At 43.8% G+C, this 25,825-nt stretch overlaps 1 protein-coding gene across 2 annotated transcripts in view; it reads right to left on the reverse strand.

Moving 5' to 3' along the window:
- PCGF3 (polycomb group ring finger 3) overlaps nt 1-25,825 on the reverse strand; it is a 337,660-nt gene that overhangs the window by 21,337 nt on the left and 290,498 nt on the right. For both annotated transcript variants that reach the window (XM_078676552.1, XM_078676553.1), the window contains 3 exons: nt 12,457-12,512; nt 8,001-8,111; nt 4,191-4,279 (listed from right to left, as the gene is read on the reverse strand). In XM_078676552.1, coding sequence (XP_078532678.1) covers nt 4,191-4,279; nt 8,001-8,111; nt 12,457-12,512 — 256 coding nt within the window. The remainder of the gene's footprint in view (nt 1-4,190; nt 4,280-8,000; nt 8,112-12,456; nt 12,513-25,825) is intronic.

Consider the following 25,825-nt stretch of genomic DNA (forward strand, 5'->3'; position numbering starts at 1 on the left):
TGGGCAACAGAGCAACGCAGGGGGAGAAAGTAGAGTAGTAGCTCAAAAACACACACTCTTGTGGAGTGTTCATCACAAAAGAAATAGGTTGTGTTTGTAAATCAAGAAATGGAAGCACAGAAGCCAGCCAATCAAAGTGGTGGTAAAAAGGCAATGCTTCATGGGAGGGACAAACACAAGAGTGACAAGATAGGGCACAAATAACAAGCAGGCAAATGAGTGATAAGGAAAATCGAGCACAATATTCCTTGCAACAGACAGCACATGCACTGTTTAGTAGGCTCAACCTAAAAAGTGGATCCCCAATTTGATCTATAGAAGGATGCAAGTAAAGAATCTATGCTCCAGGGGAATGACAAACATAAGAAGCGGAACAAACCCTTCAAATAAGGACCAAGCAAATAAAATCGACAACAAAGGCAACCATAAATAAGCAATAGCATGACCCAAAGCCACTCTATTTATACTGGACACAGCAGGTCTACGAGAACAGCTAAAAGCTATATGTAGGCGAGACATAAAAATGATTTGATTCTGATTTCCCCTCCACAAACAGTAGATCAGGTGGAAAAGCACAATGCAGTCTGAAACCAGATATGGGGAAAGCATCCCCTGCTATACCACAAACATGTCAGCATATGGTGAGAAGCAAATAGTACATTTATTTCTCCATAACATGCATTGAAGTGATGAATACTTTAGAAAGCTAAAATAAATTTTTTAGCTTAGAATGTCAAGAGTGCTGGCATATTCATGTTATAACTGATGACAAAAGATGTAGCATGGCCGAGATAGGCATTTTGAAATACAGCAAGGTTAAGCCTTAAAACTATTTCTGACAGTCAGAGAGTACTGTCAGAACACTGTTCAGAGGACCACGGGACAAGCAGGAGCTACTGGACCCCACCATGGGGGTTAAGGCCCTTTTCTCCTGATGTCCCAGGACTGACCTACTATGGATTCTGAGCAACTGGGCCAAGTACCCCTTCAGCACTTGACTCTCAGAAATAGCGTGGTCTAAGCAGTCCAAGGCTCCCGCATGGAGGTGGGGACCCCTGAGGTCAGGGCAATATTGCTTCATAGGTAGTTCCCTGTGTCTCACTCCCTCCTCGCTCTAGCCATAGTGGTTATTCCCCATTCACTATAAGCAATATTGAGGATAAGCCCCACTAGTAGTCCGAGTCTCGAGATTCTACTTCAACTCTATTTTAAATTCAAAAGTGTTTCAGTGCATCAGCACTATCTAGAAAGCAAGTTCCCCCGGGCCGACTGGCCTGTATTCAGTCTTACCCATACCTGCAGGATTACAGCCTCTCGAGTTCCTGAATGCGCGTCCTCCCTCCTCTGCATGCGCTGAAGCAGCAATGGCTGGTTCAGGTGAGTTACCTGCATGCAGCTTACACAAACTGTACTTGAGGATCCCAGAGTTCCAGGCACGCGGTCACGCACTGGCAGCAAAGTGGGGTTCCTAGCGGGTCTTTCTTGCAGAGTAAGTCTTTGGTCCGTCCACAATGAGGGAGGCGATGAGAAGCTTCTGATGCTGACCCCCTCCTCCCTTGATAGGTGCCTAGGGGTTCCCACAGCAGCATCACTCCTCTGGTGATGTTCTGGGTCATATCTCACTCCCTGCAAATTCAGGTGACTCCTCCTGGCATACAGGATTACTGTATCTCTACTGTACACAGGCACTGAACCAATCAGCACAGCAGAGGTCTGCACAGTGGCCCCTCATACAGGGTAGCTGGGTTTTCACGGTGCAAGTGTATGGTCCATTTCACACGGCAATCTGTCCTGACATACAGGGTCACCATTCCCTCACTGCACACCACATCACATCACATGAGCTATGGCCCAATCGGCACAGCAATTATTACTGGCACTCTGTGGCAGCCCCTATTGGCATACGGGGGTCACCAATGTCTCCGTGCACACAAGCTCTGGTCCAATTGGCACAGCGATAGACAGCTTACTTCACGGCAGACTACCTCTGGCATACAGGTGTTGCTTACTTTGTCCTGCACACGGGAAACGACCCGATCAGTGCAGCCGATGGCTCTGGACACCTTGCTCAGAAAGTCCAGTCAACAGGATTCCCCACTGGTCCTCACTCTTTCCTTCAGCATGCTCCTTTTCCTCACATGGAACACTGGTCTCGGCAATCAGGCAGACGCTGGTGCCTCAGGCTCCAGGGCAGGTGGTTTTGGATTCCGTGAGTGATGTCTCCTCACACACACAGCAGGAAGAATAGCAGGCAATGCACCCCAGTCCTGGTCAGAGGCAGAAGTCTTGCAGAGGTTCTCCTTTTCGCACTGCCCGTCTGGCTGTTTGACAGATGACAACTATTGGGGTCTCAAGCTCCCCTCCTATAGCCCATTTTCAGACAGCCAATGTGATTTAGGCTCTGAGTCTTTGAAGTTTATGCTAGGCGCCTGCATCCTTTTGGAGTGTCCTCTCCTCTGTTCTTCCTTCAGAGAGCAGTTTGTCACAGCAGTAGCAGCTCCAAATCTGATTCCTAAAACACAGGCACGTGGGTGACCAGAGGTTCACACTTGGATGTCAGCCTTAGTGATATGTATCAAAAATGTACCCCAAGCTGGTAGCCCCACAACACAGGCCATGGGAGTGACTAGAGTTCGCATCTGGATGTCAGTCATATGTATATCAAATGGTTAGCCCAGGGCCTCAGAGCTACTCTTTATGATTCTCTTATCAATCCCATCTCCTTCGTGAGATGTGCCCAGGCCCCATCCTTGTGACACCTCTCAGAATCAAAATGCACCCTTTGAAGTGTACGGGGGGGGGGGGGGAGTCTGCCTCTCCACTCTAGCATGTCCTACCCAGCTTACAGGAATGCAGCAGTACACAAAACTGTCTGGAGGGATTTGTCTACCTCCACTCCATATTTTACCATGCAGCCATGGGTCACCTAAAATGGGACTATTGTCTGCCATGTACTATACAATTCACAGACACACATACACCCAAGCACATGCATGCACTACATCCTTCATGTACTGTACTAGTCACAGACACACATACATCCAGTATATGCATTTAACATGCACACACTGAACAGCACTACATCTTTCATGTACTTTACCACTCACATGCAAACATACACCCAACAAATGCACTGAATATGCGCGCACTGCACAGTACTGCATTATGCCTGTAGTTCCCTTCCCAGGCACACACAAACAGAGAGCAGATACACTACTCTTGCGCTGGGCAACACTCCACATCAATCCGATGTAGGCCAAGGGTGAGTTAAGCACACAGCAGCAGAACTTTGATTGAGTGAGCCTGGAGACCTCACTCCAGTGACAAGTTAAAAAGGACCTGTTCACTCCTATTGATCACTACACGGTATGCTGCCAATACCACATTCCTGCTGCCAGCTCCTGGTAAATAAAGTAGCTTTTCACCACTATGAGGGTAGCGCTGTGGGCGCCCCTCCCGGTCCAACAAGTTTCCAATCCATGAGATGGACCTATGTCATGACACACATGCATGATCTGTGTTTGCCTACGACTACAAAAATCAGCATTGGCGAGCCAGACATCAGTACAGTTGTATACTCAGGGAGCAGGGCACAGGTCCATACCACACAGAGTACTTTTCCGTTCCAACAAGATGGCAAGCATGAATGCATAATTTGTAGTCCTGGTCACCCTAGGCCCTGCAGCAGAACTGATCAATCCACACTTCCTACACAGCAAATCCTCACAAGTGAGGCATGAATAAGAAGTAGGCAAATGAGAGTGACAGGAAAGGTGAGCAATGGGTGGGCTCCAAGCCCTTCTATATTTTGGGTAAGCCACAATATGCCTCGCAACAGACAGCAAATACTCTGTCGAGCAGACGCAACCTAAAAAGGAGTAGAAACAATGAAAGAGGGAAGATTGCCCACAAAAGAAATGAAGTCCAATAATTATCTAGGTTGTTTGATCAAATTACTACAGAGATTTGTATAGGTGAACTCATGAGACAAAAAAATAATAATACCAATTAATTAAATCCAAATTATACTAGTAAAGGTTAAAAAAAGTACCCAGCATGCATTAGCAAAAAAAGGCAAGGAATTAGAAAATGTATCCCAAAGAATGTCAAATTCCCAAGACGCACGACAAGCTATCCAAGACCAGCCGAATTAAATGCTCTAGCTAGGGGGTCCCAAACGTAGCACATACCTGTTCATCCATTCGATGGTAATCGTGATCTTCCTCTTGTTTTTCTTCCGTCGTCTCCTTGTGCGTGTTGTCCTCTGGCTTTGTTTCACCTACAATAAGTATACATCAGACACTTAGACATCCAGAAAAGCACATTATATATCAATTATTCTCAGACTGTTGGTGTCGTGGCACTCAAACGTGATCCAAGTTAATTCAAAGTTGCAACTGTGTGCCATGCTACAAGGTTTGCTAGTGTCATTAGTACATTTCATCCTCTTTACTTCAGTACATGGCGGAAAATGTTACCTAGTTTCCCTCTTCCCCAGTTGTGACTAAGTATCCAGAAGAGACTGGTGCTGTGGAAGAGTGGCGGGCAGGGGGGAAATGGGGGCGGCAAAATAAAATATATATATTTTTTAAACATACCTGCAGCAAACCACGTTGCGCTAGTCTGCTCCTCTTCTCGCACGCACAGGCTTGCAGACTCCGCTGCGGCCAATACTGACGCTGCTCTCATGTCATGAGAGCAGCGTCAGGATTAGCCTATGCGTAGAGGATTTGCGCTCACCAGGAAAACTGGGAGCCTGTGCCTGCTGTCTCCAACCCATCAGTGCAGCTGGGTTGGAGACAGCTTTAGTGCGCACGACGGTTTGGCCAGCCTGAGACGGACAGCCAAACCGTCATGCACACTGATCACAGTGCACTACCACTCCTCCTGCGCCTTTTGTCCCCCATGACCCGGCCTCCAAAGACTCGACAGGAAAGGAAAAATAAAACGATAAAACATGTTTATATTGTTTTATTTTTTCTTTCCTGCAGTTTTGAGGCAGCTGGCAGGGGGTGGGCAACGCACCTTCGCCAGAGACATTCAGACATGAAGTGAAAGTGTTCCTGTTCCATGACACCACATCTTACCTGCTCAGAAATCACCTTATACTTTGCTTTACTGTGAAAGTTCATTCAGTGGATTCTGACATTTCAATTTAATGGATTGACTGCGCACAGAAAAAGCACCTCTAAATAATGACTATACTCTGCAAATTGCCACTGAACCGGCAGCGCAAAAAATACAGCACCACATCCAATTTCTTCTTTTTTTCCAATAACTTTGCGATGACAGCTCAGTTCATTTAAACCACATGGTAAATCGGTGGCGATGTCTTCATGGTGCACAGAGCTCCCATCAGGGAACAGCAAGAAACTTTTAGAGACAAGTTATTCAGAGTTGCACAAAGGCTTCCTATGGGCCTAATTTAAGAAATAAATCTCTGCACTTTAATGATGCATACCTTGCTGCTGATTGGCAACTAAAAGACAAACCTTAAACTCTCAGTGTACGAACCTGCCCGCATGGCAGTTAAAATCTGTACTACTGTGTTACGGAATATATATAATTTCTTCAAATTATTGGCAAGAAAGCACACCAGCATACAAGACAGCACACTTCTCCAGACATCTGAATATATTAAAGCAAAAAGGGATTTTTTTTTATTTTTTAAATCAGTCTAACAAACTCGACCTAAATGCCAGTTACTTCTTATTCAGACTCTGTTCCACCTTATTTCCTAAACTGGGACAGGATCGAGCAGCTCGATGGACACAGGGATGTTGCACTTCTTTGTCTCCAGTCTGTCCTTCTCTCCTACTTCCCGATTCAAAGTCAATAAACTATAAAAATGAACCTCCAAAAAAGCTGGTTCCTTGGTGGTACAAAACTTGTCCCAGTTCAAGAATACAAGTACCTTGGAGTGACATTCAACAAGGATGGGACGTTTAGGCGTCAGAAAGAGGAAGCTAGAAGGAAAGGTTTGCTGATTGCCATAACAATGAAAAATCTTGCAAGTAAACTGACGGGGCCTACCCTGACTCCGCTTTTGAAAGTAGTCTGGGCCAAACTACTCCCCTCAATTACCTATGGCAGTGAGGCAATGCGGGGAAGAGATGCAAAGGAGCTGGAAAGCACACAGGTCAAGGCCTATAGAATCTTGTTCAGACTTCGATCCTACACATCACCTGCTTAAATAAGGCTGGAGTTTGGTCTCCTACGAAAAGATCTAGCTAGGCATGGTGCGTATATCATCTGCTTGCACAGGATCAGAAGTGCCACTACAAATACGCTAAACTATCTGCTGTGGTAGGGCATACAGCACAGGGAGCACTCCCAAGCCAGAAGGTACCTTCAGCTAGCCCTAGAACATACCCAACTCTCAGAACTCTGGAATGCACAAATCGGCTATCCCAATTTAAAACAACTGGTCTGGAAAACCTTAAAACAAATATTTTTGGTGGAAGACAAAGCAACCTCCTCAAACAGATCGCACGCCTGAATGACCATTTGCTCCTATAAAACATTGGCGCCACAATTGTATTTCAACCAGGGCTACTCGAAGTCCACAAAAATGAACTTTCAGAGGCCAGGATGGGAATCCTTCCATGCGCTCAGCATCTTCCACCATGGCAACGGTCACTAACTCAAGAGTTGTGCAGGTTGTGCAACACCAAACGAGGCGACATATTACGCTTAATCTGCTTATGCAAGGACCTGCGCCAAGCACGGAATCAGCTTCTCAAAGAACCCTTCAGACAGAAAGGCATTCGGACCAGGAGACAAGCGGTGTTGGCATGCTTCAATCCAGAAAAAATACAACTAAATTGTAGATTAGTCAAATTCCTTAGGCTGGCTGAACAAAAAATGCCCAGGTTAGCGGAAACTGAACAAGGCCTAGGCTGTACAATGCTAAAAAGCATATGTTCCTAAACCAGACCACAATAAGAACATTCTGCCAGAAGTATAGGGTTAACCTTTACTACAAGCAGAGATAACTGGACCAAAACAATCATGAGGTCCTGCAAAGAAACCCATGGCTGGACTAAAATAACACGTATCCGCAATTCATAGCAGTAAGACATTCAAAGTCTCATATTATGCCTACAATTAAATCGGATTTTATACTGGTAAAGATGTTCCCAACACTGGGTTTTAACTTTTCTTTTAATTAGATACACACACTGATGAATTTGTGAATTTATTTTTGTATTTTATGTAATAATTTTGCAATGGTTTTAAGTAACTATGCAGGAAATCAGAATCTACTTCCCGATTCAAGCAATTCAGGATCTAAGTGCTAATAAGATTTCCCAGTTGCCACTTTTCCTTATGATCAAGCACTTTTAGTTCAGTTATTCTCATCAGTACCTTCCCTCAGGCTATTACCACCCCTGTGAAGTCACCTTTCACCTTGTTAGGTACAATTGGACCTCAGGCTTCCTAAACAGAAAATGCTCTGTGACCTATTTATTGGCCACTGGTTGGGGGTGGTTGGGACTTGCTTATCGCATCCAATTGTGAAACATGAAAGCAATCCTAGTACAAATACAATAAAACAGCAACACCACCCGCCACGAACCACCACCACCAGTGAAGGAGAGAAGCCTCTCCAGAGCAAAATCTTTCAAAAACCACAACCGCCGATTAGTGCACCTTTTAATTGTGATCAAACACTCAAACTAGTCTCCAAAAGTTTTTATTTTCAAACTCCGAAAGAAAGACCTGAAGCAGCACTGGAGATGCAGGCGGCCGACAGCCAGCGACTCGGAGATGGAAAACCTTGAACGTTTACTAATGTATATTTTAGAAAATTTGGCAGGTTAGCGAATATCACATCGGTTTCCCAATATTATATTGGCTTCCACGGGCACTTTATAATTCATATCGGACATTTGCTCATGCTCGGTTGATGTACACACAAATTCAATTATACCACAGTGGTTTGTCTGTGCAGCATTACCTCTATCACCAACTAAGTAAGAAAGTGCAGAGGAACTCACCATTTCGATGCGTCTCTATGTGCAGTTTTGCAGTGCATGCCTCCCCTTTGATGTCTCCGGGCACTTCCATGCCAAGCTTCTGGTAGAACTCTCTCTGCTTCCGCATTTCGGCTGCAGAAAAAAAGTCATTAAAAATCGACATGAAGTGAAGTTGACATGCACTGAGACTTCTATATTCCTACTTTCAACAAAAACTAAACATTTATCTGTAAGACAACTTTCTGAGCCAGCCAGACTGACAAGCTAGAAGGCCATATTCCACTGTCAATTCTACGTTTTCATTTAAGTGGCCAGGTTTTATGATATTTTACAAAGACAGCGTGCACTTACAACAGTGGAAAGTCGTAAACTGGTCTCTACGGAGAGACATGGGGAGGTCGGGCAGTTGAGGGTTGGAATGCCCTTCAGAAGTAGCTGAACACACAGAAACTAAGTTTGTGAGTATTCACACCAGTTTTGCAAGAATGTCCCCACCATGGAAAAGCACAGGTCTACTGATCTGAAAAGTCAGGAATACGTGCCTTCCCAGAGAGAAGGGGAAGGAATCCCCTCCATATAGTATGTAGAGCTGGATTTTCTCCATCCGGAAAAATATATTCCAGGTGCAGTTAAAAATGTTAATATGCAAATGTTCAATTTCGCACGATGTTGCCAATCCACGCAAGCACGTTTACGAGCAAAACCGACCCCCACCCTACGAGCCTCATGGGGAAATGCCCGATGGTTGCAAGGCCAGTCCAGCCCTGTTGGTGCCGGACTCATTTCAGGCAAAAAACTTTGTGGTGTGCAGTAATGATGGCCAAGAACCTAATTGAGCCAACTCTGAATAAAAAGAAAGCCTTAAATTCAACATTTTAACACAATAGCAAAGCAAACCAAATGAACGAGCAAGGGCCATTAGTGAATAGCACAGTCTCTTGATGACAATCGAAAGTGTCCATAAAGTAAGCACATCTCAAACAAAGCAGTAAATCAGGAATTAAAATATTGACGTACCAGCATAGAAAATAACATCTGTTATGTTATGCAAATTTGTAGAGTGCACTATCACCCGGTAAGGTATCCTGATGCTGAACGAGTTTTAGTCTGGGCATACTGGGACTACTTGAAAAATCAGGTCTTCAGCTTCTTGCAGAAATCAAGAAGAAAGGAGGAGGCACTTATGCATAGCGTCAGGCCATTCCATGCTTTACGAGTGATGTAGGAGAAGGCGCGACCACTGGATCTGGTTTTCTGTATGCAGAATTTGTACAAGTAGGAATCCGTAGGAGCTGAGGTGTCTGGAAGGTTTAGGAAAGCAGATGCACTTTTGAGGTATGCTGGGCCAGTGTTATGCAGTGCTTTGAAAGTGTGGGCGAGGAGTTTGAATTGTGCTCGTTTCTGAATGGGGAGCCAGTGGACCTCCTTCAAGTGTGGTGTGATATGATGCAAGTGCGGCGGGGAAGGTTGAGAGTAATTCTGGCTGCAGAGTTCAGAATGGCCTGCAGCCTTCTGGTGAGTTTTGTTGATCCGGGGATAAAGGGTGTTCCCTTAGTCCAGCTTGCTTGTGACCATGGAGTACGTGATAGGTTTCCAGGTGCTGTTTGGGATCAATTTGAAAATCTTCCTCAGCATCCTCAGGGTATGGAAGTCTGAGGCGATGATGTCATTGAGGTGGGCAGTAGTGGTGGTGGGGGGAGAGTTTCGGTCGTAGCTCTGTTAGCCACCAGGCAGTGTCTTAAAGTGATGGGCTCTTTTCGAAGATCATGATTTCGGTCTCGTCATTGTTCAGCTTTAGACAATTGGTCTTCATTTACTGGGAGATTTCAGTCATGCAGGCATTGAACTTGATCCGGATACTGGGTGTCTTGTTTATGAAGGAGAGATAGAGCTGCAAGCGATCGCTGTAGGATAGGACGTTGATATCATGAGAGAGTTTAATGCAGACTAGAGCGATCATGTGCATGATAAAGAGAGCCGGGCTCAGGGAGGAAGCCTGCGGAACTCTGTAGATGTTGTCACAGGAGTCAAAGGTCTCATTCCAGTCAGGAAGAAGCAGACTCATTGGAGTTCATGCCCTTGGATTACAATGTCATGTAGATGTTGGATAAGGATTGGGTCAGAGGCTGTGTCACATGCTGCAAAGAGGTGCAGGAGGATGAGGGTTGCAGTGTCTCCTCTGTCTAAAGTCATGCAAATGTCATCCGTGGCAGGAATATGGGCAGTCTCTGTGCTCTGGTTGGGCCTGAAACAGAAGGGCCCCCGTGGACTTCATGGTGGTTGCGGTTTCTTCTGGGGTGATGATGAGTCATGTAGTTAGCACTGGTTCTTTGGATAAAATCGGAAGGCATTTTGGGAGGTCTGGCAAGGAGGTAATCAAGTTGGAAGCAGCTGAAGGGGAGGAGATCTGTTCGACAATGATGAATGTTTCTTTGCTTCTGTGGGTTCAGGAATCAATGTGGTCCACCAGAGCTGCGTATTTAGTGTTCCAGATTATTTGGTGGTAGCCTCTTAGGGCGGATTTGTCTGCATTGTCCTGGCTCGTTCTCTATTTGCACTCCACTTGTTTGCCGTGGTGCTTCATAAGTCAGAGTTCCTCCATGTACCTACTAGTCTGGGATTGGATCTTGTTGTATTGCTGTGCTTGAGGGGGGTCAAGGAGGTGATACAATTGTTGAAAATCTTGATGGCTCTAGGGAGACTGTTGCTGTGTTCGGGCCAATGGGTATTGAGAATGGTGTTTTTATTTATTTATTTAAACTTATAAAGCGCACAGCTACCCGCAGTGGGTTTCCCGGCGCTAAGGGACAGACTAAAGAAGAATTTGTATGCTAAGTGTGCTAAACGGAAACTCCAATTTACTGTTGAAAGAGCCAAGTTTTAAGTCCTTTGCGAAAACGAAAAAGATTAGTTTCTGTCTTGAGAATCATGGGAAGAGCGTTCCAGAGTTTAGGACCCAGATAGGCAAATGAGCGGCCTCCCAGTCCTTGTCAGTGATGCTGTTCTGTTTTTGGCAGGCTGGCCTGGAAGTGCTGTGCGTGTGATGAATCGGGACCGGGATGCTGAACTTGAGTAGGGCATGGTCTGTTTAGGAGAATGGTGTGGGCTTGTCCACTCAAAAGTTGCAAAGTTGGTCAAAATAGGGTCCAGGAGGTGTCTGGCAACATGGGCAGGTCCCTTTTCTCATTGGGTGAGGCCCAGGCTTTCAAGGTCTTCAATGACTGCTATTGAGTTGGGGGCGGCAAGGTCTTTCAGGTGGAAATTCAGGCCTCCAAGTAGGATGTAATTGCTAGCATCAAGGGCGAATGGTGCGACAAAGTCAGTGATGGTGTTGGTTAAGTTTGTGCACAGTTCCCATCAAAGGAAACTCACTGACCGTAAATAAAGCAGATTAACCCAAAGTTCACTCTCTCGCTGTACTACTTCTTACTGTACTTTTCATAACGTTGGTGACATGAGGTCAAAAAACAGATAAAATGGTCAGTAGCCAAACCTAAAAATAAAGGCTGGACACTATATCTGGAAGAACGGATGCATGGTCTTTTCTGTAGTGATGGCATTGTGTCTCAAAGAAAGACCATTCCAGGGCCCATCAAAACATCTCTGTTCCGTTCTTGGGACAGGGAAAACATCATCCACACAGGATATTGCACGGAATATGAAACCGAAAAAAAAGATTTAAATGGAGAACCCATTTTTTAAACCGTAGTGGCAGGTATATTAATGGGGAGCTGATTGATGCCGCTTTTGGTAATATACCTGCCACTACGGTTTAAAAAATATAAATATTTGGGTTCTACGTTTGTTATTTATGGTGCATTGAATTATTTGGAAAATATTTGTGTCATGGTAGAAATTATATAACTTGTATGAGTGTGCTGTAACACTTACTGGATTTCTTGGAAAAATTGTAAACTTTTAATAAAAAATTATAAAAAATAAAAAAATGAAGAACCCAAGAGATAGGAATACCCCTGTTAATATTTCTCAACTAAGTGGATCAACAGTGCAAGCAAGGAAAGATTTGTGCATACTGCTAAAGTTTATAGGACTCAAGTGCGAAATTTAAGGGCCACTCTGAGGTAATATTCACCTACGGGAAGGTGAAAACTTCATGACTTTCTCCTACTGACCTATACGCATACCTTCAATTAAAAAAAATATATACATCATTTGAGAATGGAACTTCGATTGAAGCTAATACATTGCATTTTGCAACATGCCTAGCTCATGAAATGCAATGGACCAAAATTTCCCACTGGCTTTTTGACAAAAAATATATTAACGCAGCATTTTCAAATTCTCTATGAACCTCCCAGAGTGTACCAGAGATTATAGAGTGGGTTAATATTCATATACCATTGTTAAATTCCACTCTCCCGAACTCAGAATGGTCATCCCTCTACCAAAAACCGAGCAAACCCTAGTATGTACTATTTTTGTTTGGATAGCTTGAGTGACACCAATCAAGACTTACCTTCCTGCAGGCCTGGTACAAGTTTGTAAACAATATCTTGCATTGTTCGGTCATGACTGTCAAAGGAAAAAAAAATAAACTTAATACTTATGAAAATATATTGTCAGTACCTTTTAGTGAATGGGTCAATTACATTACATTTTGCAAAATTAGTTGCAGACATAAACGTGGTTAAAAACGGATTTAGGTGTTCTAGCAATGCATATACATTCATATTGATATAGGTGTCATAATTGGCACATGAAAGGTGCAGCGACAGTGAACAAGCAAGTACTTATAAACAATGCTAGTTATCGGTTCTTACATGTCAATACTGAAGCCATGGAATAGGGAAATGCAACACTGCTAAAGCAGGGATTAAGAGCAACAATCTGCTACACAGTGGTTCGATTCCATTGAAGCTACAACCGAATACAATGATGACAAAGTATTTTGTGTTTTTTTTAACGAACAGCTTTGCTAATATGGTTTTGCCCAACTTGTGGTCTTCTGCTTGATGATGATAGATTGCTGAGCTACAAGGATTCAGATTCACCATAGGCTTGGCCCCACATTAAGTTTGAGGTAAAGTTCAATGTTTTGACTACTAACAAATCGTGGACACAAACCTGTCGGTAGAGAAATGTGAGGCATTCCTGGCAGAGAAAATGTCAAAGAGTGGTTTCCCTGGAAAGCAGACTCCCTGGAAGTCTTCTAAGCCTTGAATAGAAAGATAAACAATAGATAGGCAATACTTCTTCCCTAAGGTTCTAACACATGTGGCCCACAGCTGGAACTTTGATGAGGAGAATCTCGGTTTCCGGTGGTGGTAATCTACTCCTCACTTTAGGGCAGGGTGAAACCCATGAAAAGTAGGAGTGAAAGGAATATTATCTTTATTACTGGCCAGAATACAGAATAGACTTTTTTTTTTATGAACTCAAGTTCCAAGCCAGATAAATATACCTTCTAAAACAATTCAACTTCTTTCTTTTTATCCCCTTCTCCAAGTCTGCATATAAAAACCAGGACAAATTATTAAAGAAAAATGACTGATGCACTTTATCTAAAATTAAGATCTCCAAACGAATGTACCTTCTTAAGAATTTTAATAGTGGTTTGTTCTCTTAGCCCAAATTACTTAGTAAATCTGAAAATGTAATCTACAGGTACGTATGCACAGGGTTGGCTTGCTCGGTCCTAATAAAATGCAGCGCCTCACCCAAAACACATACAATGCGTTGGCTTTCACTTAGTGTTTCATACAGTACACGAGCATAGCAAGCAACTATTTCCCAAAGATAGGGTCCTAAATAGATAAAAATCAGAATTATGTCAACCTGAGCTGCTCCCACTAGGATTCAAATATACGGCCGTGAAATTTGATGCAATTTCTGGCATTAAGCCAAAGCAAATCTGAACCTACCCTCAGCATCATGCATACCCATCAACGAATTTGGCAGACTATATTGATATTTATTTTATGATATAAAATATAACAGACCATAATCATTAGTTTCATTTTATATTTACAGTAGTTTTACAATATCACACATCAAGAGATATTGAGAGCGCCAATAAAGCACAAGCATTTGCAATGCCTTTTATTTATGTGTTTTAAAAAACGGATAAAAGGCATTGTCATTTATGATGCCAATAGCTTAAACTCTCGAAAATGCGAGACCTATTGCATTGTGTTCGGCGTTAAGAGAGAGAGATAGTGTCCTGCAAGAGCAGGCAGGACAAAGTTATTCCAGAAAATAGTGCTTGGAGGCTGTAATTAAAGCCTACTGAGCAACAACACACGTAATAGAGGGTGTCCTCATGGCAGGGTATGAAATGAGACAAGGCATTATTAAGGAGGGACTACTAAGCCTACTGACCAATGACAAGCGACAGTTCACAATAGACAATGATACAAACTAATGAAAAATAAGGGTGGAGAGCAGGCGGGGCTTTAAGTCCATACCTGAGGAATGCCTCGCAGAGCAGCGCATGGGCTGCCCAGGCTCAACCTCAAAAGCGAACCACCGTAAAGACAAAGACCTCAACATAGTTACTGTGAGAATCTGAAATATTTACTGGTGGGTATTGGGGGGTGGAAGCAAGCAAGGATCAGGCCTCACAAACTAAGTAACCCATGTTTCGAAGAAGTAAAAAGCTGATTTCAATGAGAAATCCCACTATTACTCCATATAGCTGTGGCTCAAACGGACAGGCTTCTCTCAGATAAAATTTATTTTAGCAGCATCAGAACAAGAAATTAAACCATAAAATACCCAAACCAATTTAGTAAAGCAACGACAAATTGTTAAAGTGGGTCACGATTTATGAGTTTAAGAATCAACAAAAGTTGTCAATTGAAGATAATAGAAGCCTTTTTGCATTGTGAAGAGTAGCCAATGGATGCTTCTCTTACACCAAAACAGAAACGGGTAACAGCAAACTGTTTTGCCTTACCCAGGCTGGGACAGCAAGGACAGGGTCACTGGTTTGCATGCTGGTTCACTGAAATGTCCCTTAGTCCCCACCTGCTCTTTTGGGCGAATTGTCCATTGATTGCAGGGAGGGATAGACTACCCCTAAACCTATGCTTCAGGATCAGTTCCAAAACTAAAGCCTCAACTTTTTCGAAAGTTGCACAGGTGCTTCATTGATGCTTCCATAATCTCAGAGTTTATAGGAGTTTTTCCGGGGGGACAGACCCTTCTAACGCTCTTATTTTTTTATTCTTTATTTATTTTTTATTTTTTTTAACAGCCAAGGGTTCTAACCCATTGGACCGAGTGATTCCTCTTTTCTAGTGCTCTCGATTCTTTGATTTCTTCAAGGGCATCAGAAAGACTGCTGCTAAGACCTTTGAGAACACCTTCCAAAGACGCGGGTATGAAGGAAGGCCGGTTGCAAAGCCGCAATCTTATCCAAGGAAGACAACAAGCCAACTCCTACCTCATCCTGGATCTTCACAGGCCAGCACTGCTCTCTAACGTAGGTGGTGACCCGAATAAATGATCCGAACCCAACAGGGGTTGGTGGAGGGCCCTTAGCCTTCCCTACTAAGCCACACTAAGTCAAACTCAATTTAGGAGCATTTCTTCTGACCTCTATTCAAACCAAGAAACCCTATTTCTGGGGGCCGTCAAGCTGTTACAGCTGCTGGAACTATACAAGCCATAGTCGCGCGGATCTTTTATAATAAAGCACTCCCCTCTCACCATCGGTAAAACAAATTTAAACTGGTCAACTGTCCTGTCGATCTACCAAACGATGCGGCAGCAGCCAGGTAGCAAACAGGTCAACATCAAGGGCATGCCTGCACTTTATCTATTGTGCTCTCATTACAGTGTAACTTCCACAGTTCTGTTTCTGCTTTTTTGCATGGCATTTTTGGTGCCTCTTCCGCTACTCTTCCTGCCCTCATTCTCCCTTGAAACTCCTCTGACACAAGTTGAATTATGGTCCAAGGTTAGTCCAGTTGGGCAGCTGCAATATATGTCCCTCTGTTCTCTAGGATGGTCCTGATGGCTACTGTGGACACCTAACCTATGAGCTTTGGACTTGGGAGATCTAATGATTCCAAGAGCACAGCAGGACAACTTTTTGGGGCTTTGAAAGCGGAAGTAGAAATTAATTATTTTTCCGTTAATCACGTTTGTGATTTTCATCTCATTATTCCAAGTTGGCCAATGAATTCGATTTTTAATATCTGAATGCCATGACAACATATTATATGGGGTAATACGACTTTTATACGTGGATCAAGTTTTGCAAATGTTGCTTCAGCCTGTGAAGTCAGAAAGCAACTTTGAATTCTGTACCACACAGGCACACAAACCTCATATTTGGCATGCATTACTTCTACACATTATGCACCTGTGCCAGCTAGTGTCAAGGCACTGCACAGGCAAGTAAAAGTTAGAAGCAGACTTTTACACATCACCGAAAAGTTTATTCTGAAATGTTACACCTAACATTTTTGGCACTAGTGCTACACTCTAGGCAACTTTGCCACGGCCTAACTTGAAGGTCAGATACACCAAATGGGGTAACGCAGGTATTCGCCATATTTAGGGGTCAGAGCACATGCCATGGAAGTTGTTCAGCTGCCAGAGCCAAAAACCGCCATCAATCCAAGTCCCAAAAATTAAAGAGGTGGGAAGACCACATGATAAAGTGGATCCCCATATCTGCACAGTTTTGCAATTTAAAAAAATCCCTTTTTCGAGAACTTCTACACCTCTATGTGTCTATTTTATTGAAGTGCCTTGAAGAGAGGCATCCGTTCTCCTCTTCCATTTGACAACCATGCATGGAAAACGATTTCACATCAATAAATCCCATCAGTCTTATCATCTACTGGTCACAAACCATCAGCACTTCCTCTCTAACAAAAACACTTCCCTTCTTAGAGTCTCACTACTCACAGGATTTACAAGGCTATCTGTGAAACAACCCTCTCTCAGAGCCTCAGTTTCAAAGTGATTTGCGGGGCTATTAGAAAACAAAGCCTATCTTTTGATATACTACATCCGCATATACTTATATCCTGTACATTTGTTTTATTATATTTAAATTACGAAAGTGTCTTTACCTTTTAACATGTACCCATCCTATGCAAAGTACCATAATACACTCTTAAGTGAGTGTTAGTCAAAACTGTGCAGTAGCAAAAATATGCTGGGTGCCTCCATCCTCTACCACAAGGGATCCAAGATCTCGAGAGAATCAGGAGTATAAGACAAAACAACAAACTACTTCAGACTGTGGGACACGGTAACTGCAGAGGGAATAAAACACATCAGAAGTGTCACTGCTCAGGTTTGCCTCTGGATATCACCAATCTAAGGCTCCACGGGGATGTTAAAGCAACAGCTCCACCCACCAGCAACAGCTCCACCCACCAGCAACAGCTCCACCCACCAGCAACAGCTCCACCCACCAGCAACAGCTCCACCCACCAGCAACAGCTCCACCCACCAGTAGCACTACTCAAGGAGTTCACTCGGACTTTAGGAAACAACTGCTCTTCAAAAGTCTTGGTACTGAATGGTTTCACCGGGGTTAAATAAGGAAGCAATTTTCACAGTGACCACAAGCTTCGAGATTTAGAAACCTGCCCGAAAATACCACTTCAAGCAAGGTTGCTGGCAGACTCTAGTTATCTGCAGAAGTGTGATTCTTACCTCTGCAGAGGGCCTGAATGGCCTTCTTTGCTGCAGGTAATGTAAGGATGCTGGGTGATGACAGCGAACAGCCCGTTTATGCACCCTATGCCTAAGTAACAGCTCCCCAGCCTCTGGCTAGGGAAGGACTTAAGGAAGCAATAAAAAAAGTTCCAGAGTTCTTCCTTCAGAGTCTATCTGAGTCTTACCTGGCAGCCACTGTTAAAAGCAAAGAAAAGGAGCAGAGGGTGGTTTTATAACGAGAATTGTGGGCCATGCTGGTCAACCCCGCTTCTGTTTACTTAAATGAAAAGTGTAATTTAATCAATCGTTGCAAACTGCTTCAGAAGTACTATGCTATAAACTAATAATTGGGATTTTGCACAAATACTTAGCATTTATAACCGGGATCCATGTTTGCCATGGTTACTTTGACAACACAATGAGACGTAAAAAGACAAGTTAAGTTGTGCTAAATTGAATTTTGGATACACCTGCAAGCACATCAACACTTGTTAATCTTTAAACCACAAAGCACACTCTGTTACTGGATCTGCTGACAGGCAGTTTAACTCTCGGCCCAAGGGCATAACGTTAAGGATCAGAAGATAATCTAGAAGGAATGCATTCACGGTTTAGAAGCACAACACAAGGATTTCCTCCTCTATTTGAGTAGACATGTGTCTCCTGACATGTCTTGTTCACTTCTACCAAGACAGTGAGCCGATTCCCTTGTAAAATCACCTATTTAAAAAAAGATCCCCAGCACACTCTGGGGGAAAAAAAACATTCTGCCTGTCTCTCAAAAGTTTTCAACTGTTTTCTTTTTCTTTTAAGGCCGATCATAGCTCGACGCTTTCATTATTAGTTCTAATTTGCTTCTTTATTTCCTGCTTCTAGCAGATCTAGTATTTTCACTGCTTAAGGAATTAAAATCAGAAAGTGCTAAGAAGCCATATTTTATGTCAACAGGATTACGCTTCACCTAGTACACAAGTCTTAAAATAATTAGTGGGGGGGACTAACCAAGTTAGGCAGTATGCAAGTGACTTCATGGCGCATGACATCTCACGCACTGGCATCACAACCTATGACCTCACAGGAATTGACATAAGAAGTGACATCAGATCTTAAGACCTCACACATACGTTTAGTAGATCTATCATGAATACAATTGAGTGCATTACAATATTTAACAAATGTGGATTTGCGTCAAAGCTGTGACAAAAAGGTGACGCATCTACAATGCCAAATCGGGGCCTCAACTTATACACGGACGTTTTAAAGCTCTGCCACAAAGAAATTGGCAACAAGGAGAAAAGTGGCAGTATACCTGTTCTGGTTAATTGGTTGAAAAGTGTGCATTTTAAAAGATCTTATGGGGTTAAGGCACCTGCTGCAAAAAACTGTGTGCCCAGTACATCTCAAGAAATAATAATAAAGGTAAGATAACTCTAGAGGTTAATGCACTTGCTGGTCAAATCTGTGTTTTGTCTAGTCCCAGTTTTGAATCAAACGAGCATAGAGGGTTAATATGTCTCTTATCAAAGCACATCACGTGACACCCAGATGACAGGTTTATATTTTATGTAGATGGCAAAGAGGGTAACTTCTTTGACACAGAGATCCTTTTACAGTTCATAAATTGTAATCCTTCTACTATAGCAGTGAGCTCGGAAGGACATGTGGCTCCTACACCTTGTAACCCTCAATGTCTAATGTAACACATCCTGTTCATTAATATGATTTATTGTCAATCTATAATGTGTACGTGTGAGGTAAAAAGCTCTGGCTTCCTGGATTGGGATGAGTAGCGCCACAAAAGAAAGAAAACAGTGGTATTCAAATTGGTATTTGTGTGAATACTGGGACAGGCCAACACATCTGACATTCTTACATTGCATACATACGTCTTATATACAGGGTCTGAACAAAGTCAAAAGCATGCCTTTCTTATGTACATGTGAAGTAATAGGATGTGATTCAATAACAAAAGGAGAGGTAGGGAGAATGAGGCACTCTTAGTCCCCGGTTAGTTATACAAAAACAAGAAAAGAGAGGTCGGATCAAACACTTGATCAATCTAAGCGTAAACTATACAGACCACAGTTCAAGGAGTCAACACAAGATTAGATTATCACATCCGATTTGGGTGATAAAGAAAGCCCTCACACACTGACCTAGTCAGTGTCATGCTTCATCATCGGGCCCCACCGACAGAGGCCGAATGCCTCTGCGGTGTGCTACGACGCCAGAAAGACTGCGGAGCAGGTTTTTTTGTGTGTGGAGGGCGTGCTCTTGTTTACAGTGAAATATTAAAAGTGCCTAGAAAAGGGTATCGAAAAAATATATTTAATAAATGATCCCTGAGGCACAAAATAAAGAGTATTACGTGTCTGTATTTATATGCCAAGGTTCAAGGTTGGTAAAATACAGAATATACTCAATTTCTTCCAGTCAACATGTTTCAGCCATAAGGGTGGTATATTACCGTGGCATTCTTCAGGACTATACCCCGGCGGTATGGGCTCTCTAATCACCCACCCTGACCTGGGGACGTGAAAGTGAAAATAAAGAGTGAAAAAAGTGCATAAAAATTAGTGGAAGAGTAAAATACTCGATTCCAAAAAATACTCCGTAAATTTGGAGTGTCACTGCACCTGTAAAGTGAAAAAAAAAAAAAAAACACACAGACAGACAGAAGACAAACATGAACATTGTTAATATGAGCCTTCCTGAGTAGTCATAGTGCTCCATGAAGTGTGGCTCAAGTGGTATTCCCAAAGTAAGCATAGATTTTATGCACCATCCAAATAGCCCCTAGAGAATGATAGCAGATATCTCTGGGAAGTGATGTGCTAGAGGTGTGCTATTTACAAGAAAAACGATTAAAATGGGGGATTTAAAAACGCGAATGCGTGTACTCCTTATGAAGGGATCAATGGACCTAAAAGGTCTGTGCCCCTTCAAATAGGTAATAAAAGGTACATGTCTCACTTTCAATAGGTGTGCCTCACCAGGGGATGTATCAGCGGGGCCCCGCATACACAACCAAGTTATAATCCAAAGTGTTTCAGACGGATAACACTACCCTGGAGTGCACCCAGAACTTATAAACTTCTACCTACCTTCTCGTTGTGCACCCCTCCTTTTCCACTATTTTGTTCACTTTCAATAGGGGCGCTACTAGCACCATGGGTCTCGGGAGGGGGTCGGAGCGACCTGGCACATCCTAAGAACAGAAAGAGATGGTACATTGGCAAAGCCTATACATGACCAGGTACTTAGCTCTGATGACAGAAGGAGCAGCGGCTTGTGTATCGTCGTTACTCACGCCCTCAGCGCTCTCGACCCGCTGGTCAACCTGGTTATGGCCTCCAAACCGGACCCCGAAGATAGAAAAACGGGGCCGGTAGACTTGTTTTTAAGCAGAGCGGTCGCGTATGCGCCCTGTTTCCGGGTGGGCGTGTCAAGCCGAGGAACGCACACGCCCACCTCGGAGGGCCCCGTCTTGCTCAGAGCGAGACTTGAGGACGTCCACGCCCACAAATTCGTGTTAAATCGAGGCTTGGAAGTCGGCTAGGTCTCTAAAGACGGGTAGCGCAGTAGCGCTAATGCTGATTATAAATGCATTAGAACACGCAGTGCAAATATTGCTTATCATTATTTCTGTATAAATAAACTTAATAGAAAATAATCTATATTGGGGGCAATAGATTGCACATGGGTGCGCCAATGCTCAATAAACCATTAGAACACGCAGTGCAAATACTGCCTTTCATTATTTCTGTATAAATAAACTTAATAGAAACTAATCTAAGTTGTAGGCAAAAGATTGTACATGGGAGCATACCCTATAGATAGGGACTAAACTGTATGTGCAAGGCTAGTCATTAGAGTGAATCATAGGAAAAAGGAATGACTATTTACAAGTAGGCAGAAAAAACCGGTTTTGGTTGAGATAGGTGTTCAAGGGATACTTGTTTCAAGATAATACTGAGCTCCATGGAATGTCATCGTTGAGCCCATTCACATTGGTGCCCAGACGATACACCCAACGTTGCTCCTTTTCAAAAAGTCTGCTGGTAATGTTGGTTGTACCCTTCACTTAATATAATAATCGAGGAAGTGAAGGGTACAACCAACATTACCAGCAGACTTTTTCCTATGATTCACTCTAATGACTAGCCTTGCACATACAGTTTAGTCCCTATCTATAGGGTATGCTCCCATGTACAATCTTTTGCCTCCAACTTAGATTAGTTTCTATTAAGTTTATTTATACAGAAATAATGAAAGGCAGTATTTGCACTGCGTGTTCTAATGGTTTATTGAGCATTGGCGCACCCATGTGCAATCTATTGCCTCCAACTTAGATTATTTTCTATTAAGTTTATTTATACAGAAATAATGATAAGCAATATTTGCACTGCGTGTTCTAATGCATTTATAATCAGCATTAGCGCTACTGCGCTACCCGTCTTTAGAGACCTAGCCGACTTCCAAGCCTCGATTTAACACGAATTTGTGGGCGTGGACGTCCTCAAGCCTCGCTCTGAGCAAGACGGGGCCCTCTGAGGTGGGCGTGTGCGTTCCTCGGCTTGACACGCCCACCCGGAAACAGGGCGCATGCGCGACCGCTCTGCTTAAAAACAAGTCTACCGGCCCCGTTTTTCTATCTTCGGGGTCCGGTTTGGAGGCCATAACCAGGTTGACCAGCGGGTCGAGAGCGCTGAGGGCGTGAGTAACGACGATACACAAGCCGCTGCTCCTTCTGTCATCAGAGCCAAGTACCTGGTCATGTATAGGCTTTGCCAATGTACCATCTCTTTCTGTTCTTAGGATGTGCCAGGTCGCTCCGACCCCCTCCCGAGACCCATGGTGCTAGTAGCGCCCCTTTTGAAAGTGAGACATGTACCTTTTATTACCTATTTGAAGGGGCACAGACCTTTTAGGTCCATTGATCCCTTCATAAGGAGTACACGCATTCGCGTTTTTAAATCCCCCATTTTAATCGTTTTTCTTGTAAATAGCACACCTCTAGCACATCACTTCCCAGAGATATCTGCTATCATCCTCTAGGGGCTATTTGGATGGTGCATAAAATCTATGCTTACTTTGGGAATACCACTTGAGCCACACTTCATGGAGCACTATGACTACTCAGGAAGGCTCATATTAACAATGTTCATGTTTGTCTTCTGTCTGTCTGTGTGTTTTTTTTTTTCACTTTACAGGTGCAGTGACACTCCAAATTTACGGAGTATTTTTTGGAATCGAGTATTTTACTCTTCCACTAATTTTTATGCACTTTTTTCACTCTTTATTTTCACTTTCACGTCCCCAGGTCAGGGTGGGTGATTAGAGAGCCCATACCGCCGGGGTATAGTCCTGAAGAATGCCACGGTAATATACCACCCTTATGGCTGAAACATGTTGACTGGAAGAAATTGAGTATATTCTGTATTTTACCAACCTTGAACCTTGGCATATAAATACAGACACGTAATACTCTTTATTTTGTGCCTCAGGGATCATTTATTAAATATATTTTTTCGATACCCTTTTCTAGGCACTTTTAATATTTCACTGTAAACAAGAGCACGCCCTCCACACACAAAAAAACCTGCTCCGCAGTCTTTCTGGCGTCGTAGCACACCGCAGAGGCATTCGGCCTCTGTCGGTGGGGCCCGATGATGAAGCATGACACTGACTAGGTCAGTGTGTGAGGGCTTTCTTTATCACCCAAATCGGATGTGATAATCTAATCTTGTGTTGACTCCTTGAACTGTGGTCTGTATAGTTTACGCTTAGATTGATCAAGTGTTTGATCCGACCTCTCTTTTCTTGTTTTTGTGTAATAGGATGTGAGCCTTTGTTTCCCCTTCATTGCATTTGCATCTAGGTGTGAGGTTCTGGATATCTCCCAGCCAGGATACTCAATCAAAAGGAGGCCTCATGGCCTCTCATTGTCAGCCTTTGTTTTGGGCCCAGCTGTAATTTAAAATAACACATCTCCTTTCCCTGCACGTTGCTGCTCAGAATGAAAAGCAGAGATTCTGCAGGCGCTGCTGAATGTGTCCCTGTGTCTGAAAATTACTCTGGTGGGAGTTCAGGATATTTCTGTAGGGCCCAACTTCTTGGCAGGGGAGAGGACGTTCACCCTGAGAAAAAATTAGTAGACGCAGTCTACCCATGTGTACCCTCGACTTGCGCCCTGCTTTTATTTGGCACTCATCAATCATCATACGCTTGTGATTTGCAACTAAGATCAGTGCACTGCGCTTGCACGGCTATGTGCACAAGTACACTGTCCATCAGGGTATAAAAAAAAATGCAACAGTCCATAAGTAACAACGAGGTAATCCAGAAACACAATTACATGGAATGGTAATATGGGCACGTAGTGGTAGGATGTGCGGCTTCCCAAGGATTTGTGTCTTCAGGTGCTGGAGTTCGTTGTTGAGACTTTCCATTATGGAGAGTTAATGACAATATGGTCATCTTGCTGCAAGATTTGACTGGTCTGCAGAACTGGTAGGACATTACAGCAATTTACTAGGGTAACCACCTATTATACTAATAACTATTACATAGAGAGCAAACTATGGTTTGATCTTGTGAGTAGCAAAGACCAGTTAATGTGTCACTACCTGGTGTATTGGAGTGTATTGGTTCAATCCGTGGAGGATATTGCGTCATTTAAACCAGAAGTTATTTAAAATATAAACTGGATTAACTACTAAGTGACCAAAAACACAACCGGTATACATTTGACTAAAGAATGCTTACTACAACTTTCCGCTAACCAAAGCGTAACGTAAAGAGGGCTGCAAAAGAAGCTATCAAAAGAAGAGCTGAGATAACTCCCTACGAATCCTGCTTGATGAGTGTGGTTGGGATGCATCAAAACATGGTGGACAGTATATTTACTTACACATATAGATATATGATTTTTCATGCAGAGTGCATTATGAACTGGTACTGAAAAATTCCCCAGAACCCCTGTTGAGGTCACCAAAAGGCAGAAACATGTTGACCTACTGAAGGGGTATATTTGCTGATAAACCCTAGTCCTCTTCCTTTTGTTATCCTGTCGCAGTAGACCGCAGAATAAAAGATATTTGGCCTCCTGCTCGCTCTGACCCGGACCGTCTTTGCTCGCTCCGAAGCAGTCGCTCCCCACTCTCCCTGACCATCCAGAATTTGCAGAGCTACACTCCGCCTTGCAGCCTGGTATCGTAGCGCTTGGTGATAATTACTAACTGAGCTCGCATTGCCTGAAATCATTTTCGTAGCGCCTGGCATCGTAGCGCTTTGCTGATACTTGTTAATTGTACTTTGCACATTGGTTTTTAATAATCATTGTTAGACTGCTCGCATCACCTGCAATATTATTTGTGCCTGATTGTGCCGCTACCACTGCCCGGATCATAGCGCTATTCCGGCTGTGCCCCTGTTTCGCTTTGTTTGTGCTGCCATTTTGTTGTTGTGACTATTGGCCAGTCTCTCCTCCCCGCTCCCGCCTCCCAGCTGACCCTCCCTCGCTCCACCCCCCCACTATCCACTTATGTCAGATGCACTTGCGCGCAGCGTTCACGCGCAGCGGAAGCGCCCCATGCGCGCCGAAGGCGCACCAAAGGTAAGCCCGTCTACGCCTGTCCGCGCCTGGACCGCGCCCAGAGCCAGACCCCCTGGTCCCCGCAAACCCAACTCCACCCGCTTAACGTACGACGCCGCAACCCTCTCAGCACTTAACCCCGGCCGACTCCCAAACTGCCACCAAGCTACCCCAGGACACACCCATGGACCCTTCACTTGCCACTATTGCAAGTTCGACTGCACCAAGACCCACACCAAATCCACAAACTCCAAACAGAGTTCCGACACTAACCACCCGAAGTCCACAGACACGCCATTGACCTTTGGAACCTACTCGACACAACATCACCAGACGTCGCCTTTCTTACAGAAACTTGGATCAACGCCTCATCAGCGCCCGACATCGCCATAGCCATCCCGGACGGCTACAAGATCATCCGAAAGGACCGCATCAACCAAACAGGAGGAGGCATCGCCATCGTCCACAAGAACACCATCCGCATCACGTCCAGTTCCGACGATAACCTCGCAGCCGCCGAACACCTTCACTTCCAGATCCACACCAACCCCAAGACCACACTCAGAGGCACCTTCATCTACAGACCACCAGGACCCAGCACACAATT

Source organism: Lissotriton helveticus, chromosome 2_1, assembly GCF_964261635.1.
Source record: "Lissotriton helveticus chromosome 2_1, aLisHel1.1, whole genome shotgun sequence".
In the NCBI taxonomy this organism is placed as follows: Eukaryota; Metazoa; Chordata; class Amphibia; order Caudata; family Salamandridae; genus Lissotriton; species Lissotriton helveticus.